The 19,641-nt window shown below is 33.8% G+C and overlaps 2 protein-coding genes across 12 annotated transcripts in view; both read left to right on the forward strand.

The window, feature by feature from the left end:
• Positions 1-10,852, forward strand: part of LOC123705929 (ral guanine nucleotide dissociation stimulator) — a 28,060-nt gene extending 17,208 nt beyond the window's left edge. For 3 of the 6 annotated variants that reach the window (XM_045655040.1, XM_045655036.1, XM_045655035.1), the window contains 6 exons: positions 3,039-3,143; positions 5,693-5,844; positions 6,148-6,258; positions 6,724-6,859; positions 7,326-8,748; positions 9,309-10,852. In XM_045655040.1, the coding sequence (XP_045510996.1) occupies positions 3,039-3,143; positions 5,693-5,844; positions 6,148-6,258; positions 6,724-6,859; positions 7,326-8,748; positions 9,309-9,445 (2,064 nt within the window). In that variant the 3' untranslated portion in view covers positions 9,446-10,852. Of the gene's footprint in view, positions 1-1,253; positions 1,903-3,038; positions 3,144-5,692; positions 5,845-6,147; positions 6,259-6,723; positions 6,860-7,325; positions 8,749-9,308 lie in introns of those variants that run through there. The other 3 variants (XM_045655037.1, XM_045655039.1, XM_045655041.1) reach the window with 3 other exon arrangements.
• A 1,078-nt stretch (positions 10,853-11,930) lies between these two features.
• The window catches only part of LOC123706491 (whirlin), a 68,520-nt gene continuing 60,809 nt past the window's right edge, over positions 11,931-19,641 (forward strand). For all 6 annotated transcript variants that reach the window (XM_045655798.1, XM_045655803.1, XM_045655804.1 and 3 more), the window contains exon 1: positions 11,931-12,150. The gene's annotated coding sequence lies outside the window, so the exon portion shown is untranslated. The remainder of the gene's footprint in view (positions 12,151-19,641) is intronic.

The following is a 19,641-nucleotide window of genomic DNA, read 5'->3' on the forward strand; positions in this document are numbered from 1 at the left end:
TTTGTATTAATAAAAAAAAACTAATCTCCTCTTATAGTAATTTATATTGTAAATTGTATTTCCTCCTGTAAGAAGATATTAAGTATATACCTATGCATTTATACTCAGTTTCTGACAATCTTGGTTAGATCTTGTTGCTAATTAAATTATGTATCTTCAACGTTTACGTTGAACGTCGTTTCTCTCAAATTTTATCAATCTGCGTAAAACACTAAGCTCATTATGTATTTACCCTGTTATTCGCATGACTTATTTTATTGTTCGTGGGGTCATCAGAGGTCAGCCAATGGCGTCACCGAGGCTGCTGGCGCTGTGTCAAGTTAAAATAGTAGATGTATATTATACTTTTTAAATTCAAGGAATTGGATTGTAAAGTAAAATAAATTAAATAGATATTTGTTCATTATTAGGATTTGTTTTTAATTATTTAGTATAATCAAATACTTAAATTAATTCTATCGCTAAAAAGCTAGGTATTAAATTAAGTAGAACTAACTCATTTAAGTTGACAGTTCAAATAGCATAGAAAAGGATTTTATCAATGAATTTAATTATAATTATAAAAGAAATATACATATTGACGCACTCACTTATTTAAATGAAATACATAGAATGAATTGTATCTTTTAATAAAAGCTTTTATTAATATTTAATTAATGTACAAATCGAAGTAGATTAATGAAGTATTTACGTTTTGTTGTTAACTATGTTCCGTTCTGTTGACCTGTTTCCATTATTTTGTTTCGGTACCAAGCACTTATTGTTCTAACCATTGCTTTTTTAAAACCACCTGTTGTGTTTAATAGAAGGTATTGTCGATAAGCATTGGTTTGTAACTTGAAAGTAAAGGAAACACGCGACCAACTCGTTATGCAAGCTCTACCGGTAGTATCCAATATTGCATAATATCATTTTAAATACAGAATTAGAAACGCTATCTAGCAATTGTTTTTTGCCATGTAGTATGTCATTGGCATTCATATTACCGTCTTAAGTTCTTTATTGTTCCTAATCAAAAACAAAATACATAAAAAACGGAAAAGATCCATGAAAAATACGTAAACAAGGACGATTAATTTCATAATCTTTATGTGCTTATCCTTAACTTGACTCAGTTTACGTTACAAAGTAAATAATTCATAACAAGAAGTGTATTCATGTGCTATATTTATGCAATTAACACATAGACACGTCATTGACGTGCTCTATCGGTGTTTTTCACGCGATCTCTCTACGAGAGAGCAGTCTTTATGCGACCGCGATACAGTTGCCTACTATTATTGTGTACGGTTTATTTTTCAAAAAGAAAATTCTTCACTGAGTTTGCGCACTGTTACTGCAATAAATTTAATAAGAATAGGCAATGTATTAGCATTTTCCTCAAATTGGCTTTTGATCGTTTGTGAAGTAAACAGTTATCGACTGCAATGTGACTTTAACAGGATAATGCGCACAGAGTTCAATTCAAAGTTATTTGCTCCACATTAATCATGGTTTCAGTGTGTGTGACGAAACGGTAACAATCGTGCGTTAGTAAGTAATGAATCGCAGAAGCGCCTCGAGTGTCAAAGGTGATAGCTGGACGGAGATATCGCGTAGTAGTGGATCGTGTATTTAGCGGGAGGAAACTCGCCGAGCCGGATATCTTCTGCAAGTGTGCCGCGCGACTCCGATTTCACCCGCGTCACGCAAGTTCGCAGACTCGTGTCCGACGCGACGTTTAATCCAATTACTATTTATTAGATTTGCATGTGTATTGTTTTGCGGTGCGATAGTGAAAGTAAACGCGATGCACAGCTGAGATAACTGACGTCGGTCGTGACGACATGGGCCATGTGGAGAATATGCGGCGTCAGTAAAGCCGAGCAGCTACTGTTGTCTGATGTCATTGATGACGATTATGTAAGATAACAGCGTATCTAATTGTTGCCAACGTATACATACCTTTGTTATCTACTAGGTATGCATTGCACATACGAATTAATAAGTGTAATGCAACAGTACACATTAATATCATTGTGGTAATCGGTACATAACTTAATTTAATTTGCGATTATATAATAGCTTCAAAAATGTAATATCAAGGTAATAAGTTAACTGTTTAAGTTCTTTTTGCATATGATGAATAAATTCACATATGTAATCGTGTAACCCAGTAAACCCATAACCCAGGGAGGAAAATATATAAATATATAAATATATTCTCCTTAAACTTAAAATTACGAACAAGGGCACTGAGTAGGTACTAAGAAAGCACATAACTACTATTTTCTTGAAAAGTAATACCTAATGTACAGAATGAGAAAAGATCAACATTGATTAAAAATAAATGTAGTAAAAATATATGAATGAGGCGTGATATCAAGACATTTGTTTACATTTGCCTCTTTTATTTTGGTAATCATTAAATAGGTAGTATTAACTGCATCGAAATGCAAAGAAGGTAGGTAGCTAGGTAGAAGCAAGTTACTGAAATTGTGCTTTGATTTATTAGTACTTATCTAATATTTACAAATTTATAAACAATTATCTTAAAAAATTATGCTATAAACAAAAATTTTCCTCAAGAACCACTCTATCTATTAAAAAAAAATCATCAAAATCGTAGATCAAAAATACATCGAGACGGACATAGGTATTTTGTTTTATACTATGAAGTGTAAACGGTGAAATTTTTTAAATGAAATTAGCAAGACATTATATTTTATTTTTTAAATAACTTCTAAAATTACCTTTCGTTAATAGTATCACACGATTTATAATAGAGTTCTGTAAGATAAACGATCTTATGTTTTAGATAAATAAAAAAATAAGTAATTCACATCTGTAATTTATAGGCACAGAAAAAAAACCGCATAGGTAGTTCCTTCCATAATCCTTTCCCGTGAGCTTTCCGGGATAAAATTACTACATACTATCCTTTGTCAAAGAGACAGACAGACAGAATGAGACGCTTTATAAATTCGTTTGGAAATACACCACTTCTCCAAATTGTACAAATTGATTCGTTAAAGTAATGAGATTGTGTTTTTTTCCAGCAGCCAACATGGCGGTTGTGGGGCGAGGAGCGAGTAGATGGCGCTATTTACACGGTCTACTTGAAGAAAGTTCGCTATCATCGGCCCACGCGCTGCGCTTCCAGTGTAAGTGAAACGCGAAAGCATTTTACTATTATTTTACGGGTATCATTTAAGCTATCACCAATTTAATTAGTTTTGTGTTTCTTAAATAATAGGGTTTGTCCTCAAAATAGTAGATCTGTCACCAAAATGTAGTCACCAAACAATACAAAATCAGTTCCACATTAAAACACCTAAAATCCTGAGATATAAGGTCTAGTACCAAATAAATGTTTTTGTATGTATTATAAGAAGTGTGTCCTAATAAGTATTTAAGCAAACTAATTTAAAGAGATCACCAATAAATCATATTATGTTACTAAAAGTTAAAATAATCAATATTTATTCTTAAAAATAATAACCACTGAATAATCAGCTCTGGTTTAATAGCTGGCTAATGGTTAGCATAATTGTAGATAAAACACATAATTAAAGTTAAAATAATCAATATTTATTGTTAAAAAACAATAATCACTGAATAATCAGCGCTGGTTTGGATTTCGAAGGGCGCCCCCTTTTTCTTTTCTGGCCCATAAGCACATTTTTTGCTTCTGGTGGGGGGTTGGTCAGCTCTAAGCGTATGGCTAATCCGATAATATGTTTGCACATGTCAATTTTTAAAGAGCGCCAATTTGTCTCCGCCCCTTTGATCATTTTTTCATTTAAATTATAAATTGATGTATTAAATTGGTAACGAATACTATAAATTTAATATCTGAACGAAATAAAATGTTACTACTGTATTGGTGACAGAATATCAAATAAAAAGGAGTCGCAGTCAGGGATCGATAATCGATTTATTTGGTGACAGATCTACCATTCTGAGCACAGAGCTATTATTTAAGTAATAAAACTGTTATTATAAGAACGAGGTTTATATTCATGTAATACAATATTATTTTATTGGTTATCGATCTCTTATTTAACACACATATTAACATTAATTTGATCATTCACACCTGGGAACAATTTTTGTTTATCTGAGAACGAAAATATTTCGTGGTGATAGATCTATTTATTAGGTGATACAACTTGATGACAAATATAAATTTTGGTGATAGAAAATATAGTTCCCTTATTTTACTATATATAGTTTATTTTAAATTTTGGTTTATGGTTGATTGTTGATCTTGTTATTACGGGTACGAGACTTTTGAATATTATAATACAAATAATAAATATATTGGAAATACGATGACTTTGTATATTATATTTCAAAAATAAGCTAGAATATATTTAAAAAAATTCGTGACATAACTACAATAATGTTTACATTAATTTCATTAATTTTTAGAAAATATAAAAAAAATACATCTAGTTATCTATATCGTATATAGCTCTACATAATAGACGTACGAAATAAGTTTGTTAAAAATAGCCATAAAACGTATGTTTTATTTCGAAAATTAAGATTTTTATGCTTATAAATGTATAATAATTATAAAACACACTTTAAGGCGGAAAAACCGAAACGTAAACATGCCATAAATGTAATTTGACTCTGTTAACTTTAAGTGAATCATCAGAGCATGATCGCATTGTTTAGTACCTATTCACACGATAACGGTCATGTGTGTCTGTGTGGTAGTGAAGGGATTCCAAAACCTTTGTTTAATTGCACTCAATTCCTCATAAGGCTTGTGTGGCTAACTTGTGTAACTTGTGTATTAACTTTTTTGTTGCTAATTGATCACTTTTATAAGGCTGGGAAACGTTATTTATTACTATTACATTGACCGGATAAAACCGTATCTTGGGTCTTTCCTGTCTTTAGTTGTATGCGTAATAATAATTTAGTAAGTTAGTTAAACCGATTAGGTTTGTGAATTATAGAAGGTACTGACTCTTGACTGCGTATTCATTTGTGTTAGAAGTAGGAATAGGTACAGCTATTATAGACAGCTATCGACTATGTAGGACATTCCTGTTAATCGATACGTCTTTATTAAGATTAGCCATCGTGGTCGTATTTGACAAGAAGGAAATATCTGTAACAGCAGTATATCAAATAACTAGTATCGTGTCTCCCACTCAATTCACGGTCGAAATATTAGGAACTGGCCAATTGAGCTAATTGTTTCATAATATCCCATGTTGGAATTGTCAATTGCAGGTGCACTCTATAGACATGATCATACATGACGACATGAGGCCATACGTGTGTTTCAGAATACAATTCGTAAAAACTAGTGAATGTTTCACGATACAGGATTAAGCCAAATAAACTAATCTTTGAATCAATAAATGATCAGTAACGAGTTAACCACTTTATATGTTCTGTGGAGTTAACCATATTTTCCCCAAAGGATTAAAAATATTTTATGTAGGAGATGAGGATCTCTATAAAATTTCTCACTTAATTTAGTAATCATACAATTTCAAGATCTTATTATATTATGTCTTATTGTAAAGGTAATTGTTTTCTATGTATGTATGTTTAAATGTTTGGTTAGCAATCCAGGGATTGCTAACGTATCAGTAGGTATACGTTTTTACTTCTACATACTACGTGTTAAAGAGCTATCCACAATCTTGGAAAATCCATAATAATGACTAAAATATTTTAATTGCAGGAATCTGACGACGAAATCTCCCATCTAGAGTGGGAGACAGTTCGGGTCAGGTTTGTGAAGGCGGGCACAGTCGAGAGGCTGGTCGAAGCTTTAGCTACTGACGATGGCGAGCTGGAGTCCACATACGTCAATGTTTTTCTCGCCACATACAGGTAGGTACTAAATACTTATTTAATTGTTTATCATACATTGTATATCGTCATATGTTATAAGGTAGGTAGGTACGTTATATAATGTATGGGAAGTAAGGAAGCTAATGGCATAATCGTTTTAATCTTATCCCTTTTCGTTAGCCTTATACCAATAGGATGTATTCCTTGTTATTAGTAAACATCAATAAAAAATTTTTCTTTTACAAAAGCACATTTATAAGTCCATCTACAAATTCAAATTTAATTTGGTTAAAGGAAACTTTATTCTGTTCTTGTGTTATTTATATTACACAATAATTGCAGGTCATTTGCGGAATGCGGCAAAGTACTGGATCTTTTGTTGCGACGATATGAAGCTCTTGCGGCGGAAGATGTACTCTCAACAGGATCGGATACTTCGCAACAACACAGAAAGTTAGTTTCCTTTAAAGATGAGAGAGAAATGTATAACTTACATATAAATAAGAAACAGATTGACTGGCTAATTAACTCACGGCTAGTTACAACAGTTATAAGTTATAACCATAAAAGGTTCTTTAATCGGTGTTAATAACTTAATAAGTACAACAAACAAGCTTTTTAGATGATGTGCGATATTTTTAATGTATACTTAGTATAATTAACTAATACAATAGTTAAGAATGAGAATGAGTATATTGGAAGTGATAGTAAAATATTAAGTAATGTAAAAAAGTAAAAACATACCCGAATAAAAATAAAATAAACATTTTGCAAAATAGTGTTACCATATTTTTCCCTTTAAGTTCTAACACAAGATGTAAAAGAACTATGTTCCAACGCAAGATGTTGATGATTAACGTAATTTCATATTTTAAGTATAATGTTACTGTAAATACACGTTATACGGTTATTTCGCAGGACTCTGGTGGCGTGCCTGCACGTGTGGCTGGACACGTACCCGGAGGACTTCCGCCAGCCGCCGCACCACCCCGCGCTGCAGCAGCTCCTCACCTTCACGCAGATACACCTGCCCGGCTCCGAACTGCACTCGAAGGTTAGCCTACTATGTACAATGTACATACCTTGTATCTCGTAAATAACAAGAACTTTATAAAGAGAGTTTATTTACTTGGAAAGGGACTATTGAACAATGTTTTGATAAAATATGAAAATCTTATTTTTGAAGTGAAACTTCTTTATCGGGGTTGGAAAAAAATTTAGTGTAACATTTTTTCGTTACGCGTGTCATTTTTCCGTTACGCGCCATCTTTTTCTTATCCCTACCACGAGATCCGACGTATTTCTGTAAAGTTGCATACAGTAATAAGGTCATAAAGAAGTTTCACTTCTTACGTGTGTACACTAGTACACGCAAACATTTTTTTATGTTATATAATTTAATATAACATAAAAAATTAAAGTATAATTTATAAGTACATAATTCAATTTATAGTTTGTTCTGTTTACTAAGTATTATTTATATTATCGTCCATTATTTACGGTATTATATGAATGTCCAGGTGTTGCAGAAGCTAGCCGTATTCAGCGCGGAGCGCAACGGCGGGGGCGGGGCTGGGGTGTGCCTGGCGCCCGGCATGCGGCTGGCGGCGCACCACACGAGCGCGTACCGCCTGCCGCACGTGCCGCACCGCCACTTCGCCGAGCAGCTCACGCGCATGGACATGCAGCTGTTCCGCAAGCTCGTGCCGCACCAGTGCCTCGGCGCCGTGTGGTCGCGCCGCGACAAGGACCGCTCGCACGACGCCGCCACCGTGCTCGCCACCGTCAACCAGTTCAACGCGGTCTCCTTCCGCGTCATCTCCACCGTGCTGCTGGAGCCGAGCCTGCGGCCGCTGGAGCGCGCCGACATCCTCGCCGCGTGGCTCGACATCGCGCGCGAGCTGCGCGTGCTCAAGAACTTCTCCTCGCTCAAGGCGATCATCTCGGGCCTGCAGAGCAACCCCGTCTACCGGCTCCGCAAGACCTGGGCGCTACTGAACAAGGAGAAGGCCGAACTCTTCGAGGAACTAGCGAGAATTTTCAGCGAAGACAACAACCGATGGGCGCAACGCGAGCTTCTCATGAGAGAAGGCACCGCCAAGTTCGCCGATACGGTCGGGGAGAACGATCGTCAATTGCAAAAGCTCCTCCACGAACGGGGCTCGCCCGGCGTCAGCCACGGAACGATACCTTATTTGGGCACGTTTTTAACGGACCTCACCATGATCGACACGGCCATACCGGACACGGTCGCCGATGGCCTCATTAATTTCGATAAGAGACGCAAAGAATTCGAGGTGCTCGCTCAGATTAAGCTATTGCAAGGTGCTGCGAACGCTTACCATTTACCCTCCGATCCGATGTTCGACCGATGGTTCGACTCCGTGATAATTTTAGACGACGCGGAGGCTCACCAGCTTTCGTGTCAAATAGAACCGCAAACGAATCCGCCTAAGGAGAGACGTCCCAAGAAAGTGAACGAAAACAATAACCATGGCCATAGGAAAAACGATTCGATCGCTAGTACAAGTTCCAGTAACAGCTCGCAATTTTACTGCGAGACGGATGGTGTTGGGAACACTTGGAAGAGAGATAGCTTAGAGCGCAGATCTTCTCCTACGAGGCTATCTCACGGCTCATCGTCATCTTCTATTCCTTCATTAGACGTGTCCTTGTCTAGCGCTAACAGTGGCCAGAAGCAGAACGGCAAGCAAGCAAACAGCCCGGCTCATGCGAATACACGTAACAACGGTCCTGATTTTTATATAATTCGCGTAACATTCGAGTCGGACTGTGTAGAAACAGAAGGCGTGGTGTTGTATAAGTCGATCATGTTGAGTAACAATGAACGAACGCCGCAAGTGATTCGCAATGCTATGCTCAAATTGAATCTCGACGGGGATCCCGATGGGTACACTTTAGCGCAAGTTTTACCGGAGAGAGGTAAGAACATACTTTCATTAGATAATTTAAATTAAAAAAAAAATTCAGGTGGTAACTTTGCCATGAACTGTGTAAATTAGAATATGAAGTTTTGACCTTGGTTAGTGTTATTTAAAAAAGATGATTTAATAATAAGAACATTTTTATGCCATTATGGAATTATTTGATTTGTTATTGTAGTCTTTTGGTTTATAAAATTGGTTTAATAGGAAAAAAACATCGGCAATTTTAACTTCTCGTATTTTTTGTTCGCGCTATCATATTACGGTGCATTTACATCAAACGAACATAAAGTATACGAAAACTATACTTATTCAGTGTTGTTCAGTATTAGAACATTGCATATAATTTTTTCTTTTCGTTGAACGCACTAAGAACAACGAAAGAATGCTACGCCTGTTTACATTAAAAGAATTTGACATTGTGAGGTTGGAATGATCATTCGCTCGTTTGATCTAAATGCACCGTTAGAATTTCTAGGCCAAATCATCTAGGTTTTTTGTTCATTAAATTATACAAATCTATTAAGCTATCTTAAACACCAAAATATTTTGTTACAGAAATGGTGCTGCCAGCGAATGCTAACGTTTATTACGCCGTGAATACTGCATACAACCTGAATTTCATCCTTAGACCACGAAAATCGGATCAAACCGACTCTGTCGTCAATGGGAAATCTAAAAACAAACGAGCTTGACTGTGTCTTGGTATATTTTGCTTCTCGTAATTATTGTTACTCAATACTTCCGAAGCAACATAAAATGTGTTCTCCTTTATAAGAATCTCTATAAAATATTAATGATATTGAGTGAAGAACATTGTTCCAACAACTTCAATTCTTCTCATGACTGAATATCAATAAATTTTCTATACTCAAGATATATTCACATGATTATCATCTGTCGTGTTAGAATGATTACCAGATAGGAGACTTTTCTACTAAATTTTGTGTTAAAGGGCGTAGGATATGAAATTTTGTCTAATAAACCCCTCAGCAAATTTCGTTATATGCTCTACAATTTTATTATAAATCATGTGTACTTTTAAACTAATATTATTCGTTAATCTTCTTACTTGGATGCATTTGAGAGTTTGCGATATGAGTAAAGAAAACTTGAATTATTTTATTTTTGCATGTTGTACTGAATTCGTTATTTGTTAAGCTTTTCCTTACTTGGCATTTATATACGTTATAGTTATATTGAACTCATTTTTCTCACTAACAGCATTAAAAGACTTGCACAAAGGGCTTGATATAAACATATTTTCTTTTAATACAGTCGATTTCTTAATTTATTTTTCTTACATTTTATTTTTTAGTTTTACAACGTTTATAAATTAAGTAATTTTATGTGATACGCGTGGAATAATACAATTTTGTAGTGCTCTGTAGTATTATTTTTTGTACTTAAATAGGTTTTATGTAAATTTGCTGTTAATATAGATTTAGATGTTTGTTCAGGATGCCACCAATATTTAGCGATAGTGTCTGTTTATATGTTATGTTAATGTTGTTGTCAAAACTCAATATGTGTATATAAAGAGCGTGTATAAACAAGAATCTCCAGTAGGTATTTATGTATAATAAATAGAGAGTAAACATTTTAATATTGAGCCAAAGGCATATTATGTCTAGTAGCGAGGTGCTCTTTGTATAATATTGTTTAAAAGCTTTAAGATAATTGAAAACCGAATTTCATCTAGAAAATTAACTGTAACCACTATTTTAAAATACTCTTATATAAACAATTTCGGTCCGTTATAATGATTAAACAATGTATTCGTTTGAAATTAATAAAATAGAAAGCGTCTAAATAGTTTAACTGTATTTATACTTGAAGTGCATTTGTAATTCGACGTGCCTACTTACCTTATTAATTTAATATCTCGTGTTTATGACACTGGTTTACAAAATATACTCTAAACAAAAGACTATAAGATATTTAAGAACTTATACATGATAACTTTTTTAAACTGAACTGTTTTTTCGTAGTTTTTGTAAATAAATTTGTAGTTGTGTATTTTTAATAGTTTTCCAACACCAGTGTCTTGCATAACGTGTTGTATAATATCTATGTAATAAACGTTATTAATTATTATTAAATGTTATTTTATTTGTTACCCTATTTATTCTCTATCAGTTATCTGTTATAGCAATTAATCGTAATACCCAAATATTTGTAATTTGTCTAGAAATGGTTCAGAATCTAGACCAAGGATTTATCAATTTCCGACTACACGGTTATTTAAAAGTGTGTTATGGAATACTAGTTTTGGTCGCGGCTTCACTCACATAAATTATGTAAGTATTCAAAATCTAATCTTGAGTCCACCTGAAGAACCATAAAAATTAAATTAAAATCGGTCTATAAACAGATGCATACAAAAAAATAGAGCGTGTCTGTCGAACACACATGTCAGAAGTGAAACTTCTTCCAAATTCAAAGATACGAAAATCGTCGCCGTACTCAATGACGTGTCGATATTTCCATGATGCGAGTTGTCACACTCCTTTGAAAAGGCTTAAATGATTTTATGAAATTGTATACTACGTCCAAAAATATGTTGTTTAACTAATTACTTATTATTTATATCCCTAAATCATATGTGATAGCGATAGGTAACTGGTAGAAAAAAAATTGCCGGGCGATCTAGTTGGTTTCTATAAAGTGACTGTTTAGGGTGGAGTACATTTTATATATCGGTATAGGGCCAATTGCATGTCACTACGTCGTTTATCTGAAGGTACATGTCTGCAGTTGAGATACAATTCTTAATAATGAAAAATTCCATGTACCAAATTAATATGAAAACCACGTCTGCTACCGATAGTAGGTTTTTTTAATATTAAACTATCTATGTTAGCGTTTTGGAAAGGATGCTCTTTTGTTTTTAACACATTTCATCCTAACCTTTCGACGATCATAGCCTCGGAGATGATGTAGATGTTTCAATTTGATTAGCTTAGAGTTTAGACTATTACAGTAACTTATCTATGTATGGTATCATTGAACATCTGAATGAGTATTGAGTGGGTGCACTAGCACGGTGGCGACTGGCGAGCGGTGCGTGGCGCGCGCCACCTGCGTGCCACCACCGGTTGACAGCGGCTTGGCTGAAATTTTCATGGCCAACTTATCGAGCGCGGTGAGGAGGCTCCGCGCAGTCGCGTTCCACCGCCCGCCTGAGCCTCACCACACTCGCTCCGAGGATCTCTCTTATAACAACAACACGCGCGCGTTGCGACCGTCGCCGCCCTCGGCCTCTCGTACCCCAGTGTCGGTTCGGTGCTAAGTGCAATCACGTGATTATAACGCGGGGACAGATATGTGAATCGAAACCTGTGCCCGCAAACAGTAAATATGCGACACAATGAATCCGCGCGCAAAATGAAATAGTTAGGTAAGTTGACTCTATTTCGTGCGGTCGTTAATTGAAGCCGCATTAACGGGCATTAGATGTTAAGTTTATCAATGAACAATTTACGTTGGAATGAATTAACGTAACATCTGTCAATATGCGCTCGCTCTTATTATTAAAAATGCTAATGGTGGTTTTAAAGCTACTTTGGCAATTCTCTTTAGTAGGTAACATGATATTAAAAATACAGTGTGTATTTAGGTGTCGGTGTAACCGTAGGGCTTGTGCTGGGAGCGGCCAATGTCTACGACGAAGCTCTACGAGTGCCGCAATCTGATTATGGCACACCCACTGTGCTACAAGACATTCCTTGATCTTTTGATCGTATTATTAATGAAATATGAACATAAAATATTCTGAGATTAGGTTTATTTTATTTTGAGACAGGCCATCTAAGTATATGTAATTTAAATGCTATACTATAATGAAAAATGAAAGTAATGTGTAGAATGTGGTGTTAATAGGTATGGAGATTGTAAGAAACAATTACCTAGCTCTATCATTCTGGGATTTACGTTTCTCAATTTACCATTTGAATTTATTTACAACATAAACACTCATTTATGTAGTAGATACAGCAAAGTCATTTTAGTCTACGCAGAAGGCAAAAATAATTTATGAAACTTCATTAAAAAATATGCACTCTTGCATATTCAGTATTCATAGATTTTTAAAAATGTAAATGGATAGGTAAAGAAAAGGTATGCATTATAAAATAATTTGTAGTAAATTTGTTGTTAGTAGTTAACAATACCCAACAAAGAAAAAGAAATAATGAAATAAGTTGCCGTTAATGGAAGCATTTAATGAAAGGCAAGAGCAAATATTTAAAAAGCTTTCCATACAATAAAATTAATAAAAGTAAATTACATTTTAGCTTCATTTAAGCTTTCTAATGAGGTAATCATAAAGCTTAATTACCTAGTTTGAATTTACTCTTGTTCAGTGTAAACTATAATAATATGACGTGATATGAAATCGCGTGACAGGGATGGGGGCGCACGCGACCAACAAAACAATGCAATAAGTTCACAAGCATTTCCATCGATCCCTGTTAATTGCTGTAAAATAATAACGGGGTTTTTGCCTCGTTTGAGGCACAAGAAAATCTGGGACCAAATTTTTTAAGAATTTTAAGTTTTCGCCGAAACTACACATGGTGCGAATGAAAACAAATTATTTATCAATGAAAGTTAGGAAATACATTGGTATTTGCCACAGGTATTTGCAAATTCATTGTCGCATAAAATAACAACGATGGAATTTTCTGCGGTTAACACATAGGAGGTACCTACTCGTACATTATACTTCCTTATAATAACTTTTATATCACGCTCTACACCAAGAAGCTCCTTTTCATATGAATAGCGAAAATATTTACGCTTTGGCGTTCTTTATACCTACACGTTCAGCCCAGAGGAATGTGGTCGATGAAGGTATAAAGCGCCATCGTAATTAAAATTACATGCATATTTGTGAGCGAACGTGACGAGCAAGCGAGCGAAGCATTCATTTCTGTACTGGCGAATCATGCTTCGCCTCTTTTATGCAGAAAAGTTCAGCTAAATTAGATTTTTACTTGATGTAATAAAATGCAATATAAACCGAGTTATTTTTCCTGGCCAACTTGTATTGTCTTCGTGTAGATTGAAAAAAAAATAAATTTCCTCTCTAGCATTCATGTAGAGCTAACGTTGAAAAGATTGAATTTTTTTCTATCACGTTAGGGAATCACAAATTGTAGGACATAGGTATCGTCCGAGTTATTAAACCATTTCTTTATTCGAAAAAAAAGTATTTTTATTAAAAGTCATTAGATAACATACCTACTTAGTAGCTACTTTTGAAAGAAAGAAAAAAAATAGGTTTTACCTACTATCACAAATACTACTTACAAATAATTTTCACCTATAAGTAATACACTTTTAAATACATATAAAAATACAAGAAGAAAATTATACTTATTGGTAGGAATACAAGAAGAAAATTATAGCTTTGTAAAAGGCAGTCTGTAAAAAGTACAAAGTTTTGTAAAGACATTCAAACTTTAGAATTCGTTCTTTCCATTCGGACTTACTTTTCACATAAAGAGTACAGTTAACCTATTTGTATTTTATTAGCCTCATAATTTCATTACCAACGTTTTGGTACTCGTTTTGGGGCAATAAAACCACAAATTTAAACGGAAATATTTTAAGGGCTTTGTACACGCGATGTGATTTGCGTCTTTGAGTTTGAACGACTCCGCACAAAAGGGGTTGATTTCACGAAAGGTTTTAAATATACAAATCTAAACTGCTGAGTATTGTTGAGTTAACATATTCGATATTATTGTTAATTTGAATATTTATATAATAAGTAACCCAACCATAGTAAGTATATAACCCAATTATGGCAAACAACCTTTAAAAAAAAAGTTGTTTGCCTGCTTTAAATATTTTTTGTAGTTAGAGTAATTGAAGGTAGGAAATGTTTAATTAATCATAGGATATTCAGCCTTTTTATAACACTACTGATTTATTTACATCGTAACAGATAATGAGTATGAGATTCAGATAAATTCAAAAAACCACTGTAGACCATTGAGATATACATATGGAGACGATACCGCCTACATTACTTATGTTCCGCTCAACATACGCCATATGGCGTAACAGCACGCTCATTTTTTATTTGTTTTAAAGTGAAACGCATCAAATATGCCTTCGTGTGTGTTACGATATTGTACAAATAAATAATAATACGAAAAAGTGCAAAGGAATAACTTTCATCGGTATTAAGTACCTAACTAGATAATAATTTTTAAAACTTAGTGCAAAAAGATGGCGCACAGATTTTGTTCGTGGTGTTCCTCCATACGTAGTAATATTATCTCAATGCTGTAGACCAGTTAATTAGCTTCTTATTTAATTTTCCATCGGGAGCATGTGACGTTGTTATCCTAAATATGTACATATTATTTTAAAAGCTAAGAACATTTTAGACAAACATCAGAATCGAAAATAATTAATAGTAGAGTATATTGTCTACCCACTATTTGTATTGTTGCGGCTCGCCCGCTTAACAATAGAGCTTTCAAGTTATTTACCTCTGACTTGAAATAGCAGTAAATTAATTGTTCTCATAATGCTTTTAAATCTTGTTTAAATTAAATTCTGGTCTAAGATCCGAATGTAAGTCGAAATGCAACGGCGTGATAATAGAATGAGACCAATTTTATAATAAATTTAGTGTATTAAGAAATGTATTAAAAATTGACTGGGAAAATCCTGGACAGGACATTTTTAATGAATTAAAAAAAAAAAATTTAAATTAATTGCAGTAGGTATCAACATAATAAAAAAAATTATAATAGACTTAAAGTATGAAACCTACAGAATGTGCAGTCATAGTCGTTTTCTAATATTTACCGGGACAAATGGCTAGGTTGGCAGGTATAAACAGGTATTACTTTCACTTGATAGGATGATGAAAAAAAAAAATGTCAGCGCTGTTTTATTACAAAATTGTTTTATTATCTCGAAACTGCAATTAATAAAAAATGAAAATAAAAGATTTTTTAATAATTAATAAAAAATATCCTGTCCAGGATTTTCCCAGTCAACCCATTTTTAATACATTTTATAATACACTAAATCCATACTAATTGTGATACTAATATTATAAATGCGAAAGTAACTCTGTCTGTCTGTCTGTTACTCAACCACGCCTAAACTACTGAACCAATTTTTTTGAAATTTAGTATGGAAATATTTTAATACCCGAGAAAGGACATAGGCTACTTTTTATCCCGGGAAAATGACGCAATCCCGGAAATCCCACGGGAACGGGAACTATGCAGGTTTTTCTTTGACTGCGCGGGCGAAGCCGCGGGTGGAAACCTAGTTTATTATAAAATTAGTCTCATTCTATTATCAAGCCGTTGCATTTCGACTTATATTCGGATCTTAGACCTGGATTCATAAATCTTGACTTCGAAGGTTAAAATTTGTGTACTTAGTGTTTTTTTATCTGAATAACATTCAATGTGACATGCTATCAACACGATGGAGCCACATTACCTATTATAAAAATCTCGGGGTGCTATTTTTAAAGCTAAGAAAGTTATTTGGGATATTTTCTATTAGTAAATAAGTAGGTAAAATAAAATGTATCAAATGTAAAATTTTATAGCCACGTAAAATCTATTGGAAATATAATTTATTCTTAATTTTAAAAAATATTTCTAAGCGTTGTTTAATGTTCGCACAGATAATAAATGTGTTTGTTCAGCCTGCAAATGTTTAATTTCGATCAGCGTTCCTGACGTTGATAAATTAAACAGGTAGCATTTAATTAAATTAGTCATTGTAATCTGGGCTTACCCAGCCAATCAACATAGCAGGCGTCTAAATAGATTACTTTTATGGAGAACTTTTCAAGAAACTAATGTTTATTAAAAACATCACAATAGTATTTAGTAGTGAATCGATTTTATGCCTTCGTCGTTTGTTGATGTTATTATGTAAGCATAGTACGTTGTTGTTAGTTCGTTTGAATGTTTCATTTTTTTTTAAACATAAATCTTATAAATATAATAATTCCAAGCATGCACTTTGAGTATTCTATAGATAATATTAAAAATGAATCGCCAAATAAGGCAGATAATCGTTTTGTATTAATTTGGATAATTGCCGTGCCAGCTAGTATGCAATAAAATTGGAACACACATAAAGAAGGAACCTTAATAAAACAATAATCACATGTTTTCAATTGCAAACAAATGAAATATAATGCCATTTTGTTTAGAATATACCGAGTCTTTGTTTGCTTTATTTATTTCTTATGCCGCCGTAACTTTGCCCGTTCACTGTCTCGACCGCTCTTGTTCTACTTTTCGTTAAATTCTGTCCTATTTTATGTTTAATTCAAGGAATGTCTCTGATATTGTATGCGTATTGTGTATTTCGTAATTTATGTAAGGTACCCGCGGGTATTAAGGCCTAGCTAAGGAAATTTTGTAATAAAATGAAAAATACCCAACATAATCAACAAGTTTTATTATAAATCAGTCATGGACTTAAATTACTACAGAGTTTTAACAAAAAATAGCTTCTTTAGCTTAAAAACAAAACAATATATAACTTTAAAAAAAACGCAGTCTGTAGGCCTTATTATACTAGGGTAGGGTAAAAAGGCCTATACTTTAAACTATTCAAAAATCAACTAATATTATGTAAATTGGTATTTTTGAGATCAATAATCATTAACATAAAGCAATAGGAAGCATAGTAGACTTAGAAAATTAAAGAAATTGTCTTTATTCGCATCCACAAGGACATTGAAACTCATCAGTATCTTCTGCAGTCAAACCAACACACTCTTCGTGGTACCACGGAGCATCGCGAGCATTGCCTCATTTTCATTTTTTCATTTACCTTTGACGGTAGTAGACTTTCTTGCAGATATATTTTTAGCTTTCTTATAGGATTTAATGCCTTTTTAAACTTCGTTTTTTCTTTTCTAGCTGTTTTAACATCAGTAAAGTTTTCGCCTTGTTTAATTTTCCTTCTTTTGTTACCTTTCACTTCTTTACTATTTATTTTCCCTTGATTAGCTGCCAGACTGCAGATGATTTCTGATTGTTCTTCTAGGAACCTTATATCTCTCTGCAGCCTTATCCGTACTCAAAATTCCTCTTTGTACTGCTCTAACAGCTGCGATCAGATCATCTTCTGACCACAATGTCCGTTTGGGAGGCATCGTGACTTTAAGCACTGAAAACAATGATAAATAAATTGAAAATGTATATATCTACGTACATACTACCCACCAAAAAACATTTCAAAAACGCGCTCCTACTTATATAACAGTTTAAAAAAATTGAGTATAATAAGGCCTATAGTAAAATTTTATAGGCCTTATTATCCGGCAATCACGTGGTAACAGAAAAAAATAAAAATAAATTGTTTACAACTATAAGTTCTTTAATACGGTGGCGTACGGATAAACATACATTAGTTAATAAATGGACAGTCAATACAGGCTTGTAAATATGATATTTTCAAAATAACTTACGTTTTACCGGAGCCAATTTTTATAATTCGTGCCGCGTGACCGCACCGCTGAATGATTTCGACGATACTGGCGCGGGGTGGAGTGCAAGCGTTGGTCAACCACTTCGTAGCGACTTGTTTGAGCTCTGAGCTTGTGTGGGTATAATCTTGATCGTCAACTACTGTATTTCGTATGTTTTTTGACACTTAGGCCTTATTGCCCGACAGGCCTTAATACCCGCGGGTACCTTAATGAAAATTTTCCTAAAATAAAAATGTAGGTTAATTAGTTTTTGTCTTATTTGTGACCGAAATTATATTTGTACCTTTATTTTTAAGCTTTTTCCACCATACAATAGGCCTTCAGGGTTGAAGGTTTTAAATTGTTTAAGTTTTTAAGGCATACTCTTGTAGATATTTACCTAATTTATGAAGTAAAAAGTACATAATCGAATAAAGAATTTTTTTTTCAACATGGAAGTGAATTTCGCCAATAGCCGTACGAAAAATAATAACAAATTGCAACAAATATTCGAATTCAAATCCAATCAACGCGAAGCTAACAAGGTTTAAATGTTTTAAATCAGCAAATTCATTGATTGCGCTCGATATTTGATAACTGTATTGAATTTTGCAAGTTTTGCTAGTTAATATTTTTTCCTATTGGTCGTTTAAAAAATTACGAAATAAGTTTGTTGTATTACACATAATAGGCAAATTATGTGGAATAATTTCGTTTGACGTTGATAAAACCAATGTAGTGAAGCGTTTCGAGTATCCCATTTAGGCCATTGTTCTAGCCTTCAAGACGCCAGTTTTACGCCATTACAAAAGGCTCGAAGCTCTTTGATCTTCTTTGAAAACATGAACACCAGCCATGTGGAAGTGATTCAGATGAGACGAACCACGTAAGCCTTGCTCATCTTCTGCTTGGTTGACTCTACAAACACGCTTATTAAAATATTTGATATTAATATTGGTGCTTTTAGTTATTTAATTGGAAAATTTATAGGATTATTTTGAGCTTTCGATAGATTATAAACTTTAACATCTACAATCTACATACATAGGTACCTTATATAAGTTTCGCTACCTTCTAAACTTATAAAAACTTATTTTTCATTTAATTTTTACTTGTTAAATTACAATTAAAGTAAGTATGTAAGTATACCTACATAAACCAAGAGCAACATTACATATATGTCATATGACTAGACTAGTAGGAACCAAATATTACTAGTAGGTAAACAAGATTTGCTCGTTTATAAGGTAAGTACTTATAAGAATTAGTTTTGTACCACAATATACAGGGTGTCCCAAAAAGTAGTGATGAACGGAAGCTGGGAGGTTAAGGACCTAGAGGGCTATCCGAATCACCCCCATGTATGTTATGCGATTTTTCGTATTTTCGGAGTTATGACGTTTTTTTCAATTTTTC

Source organism: Colias croceus, chromosome 3, assembly GCF_905220415.1.
Source record: "Colias croceus chromosome 3, ilColCroc2.1".
Taxonomy (NCBI): domain Eukaryota; kingdom Metazoa; phylum Arthropoda; class Insecta; order Lepidoptera; family Pieridae; genus Colias; species Colias croceus.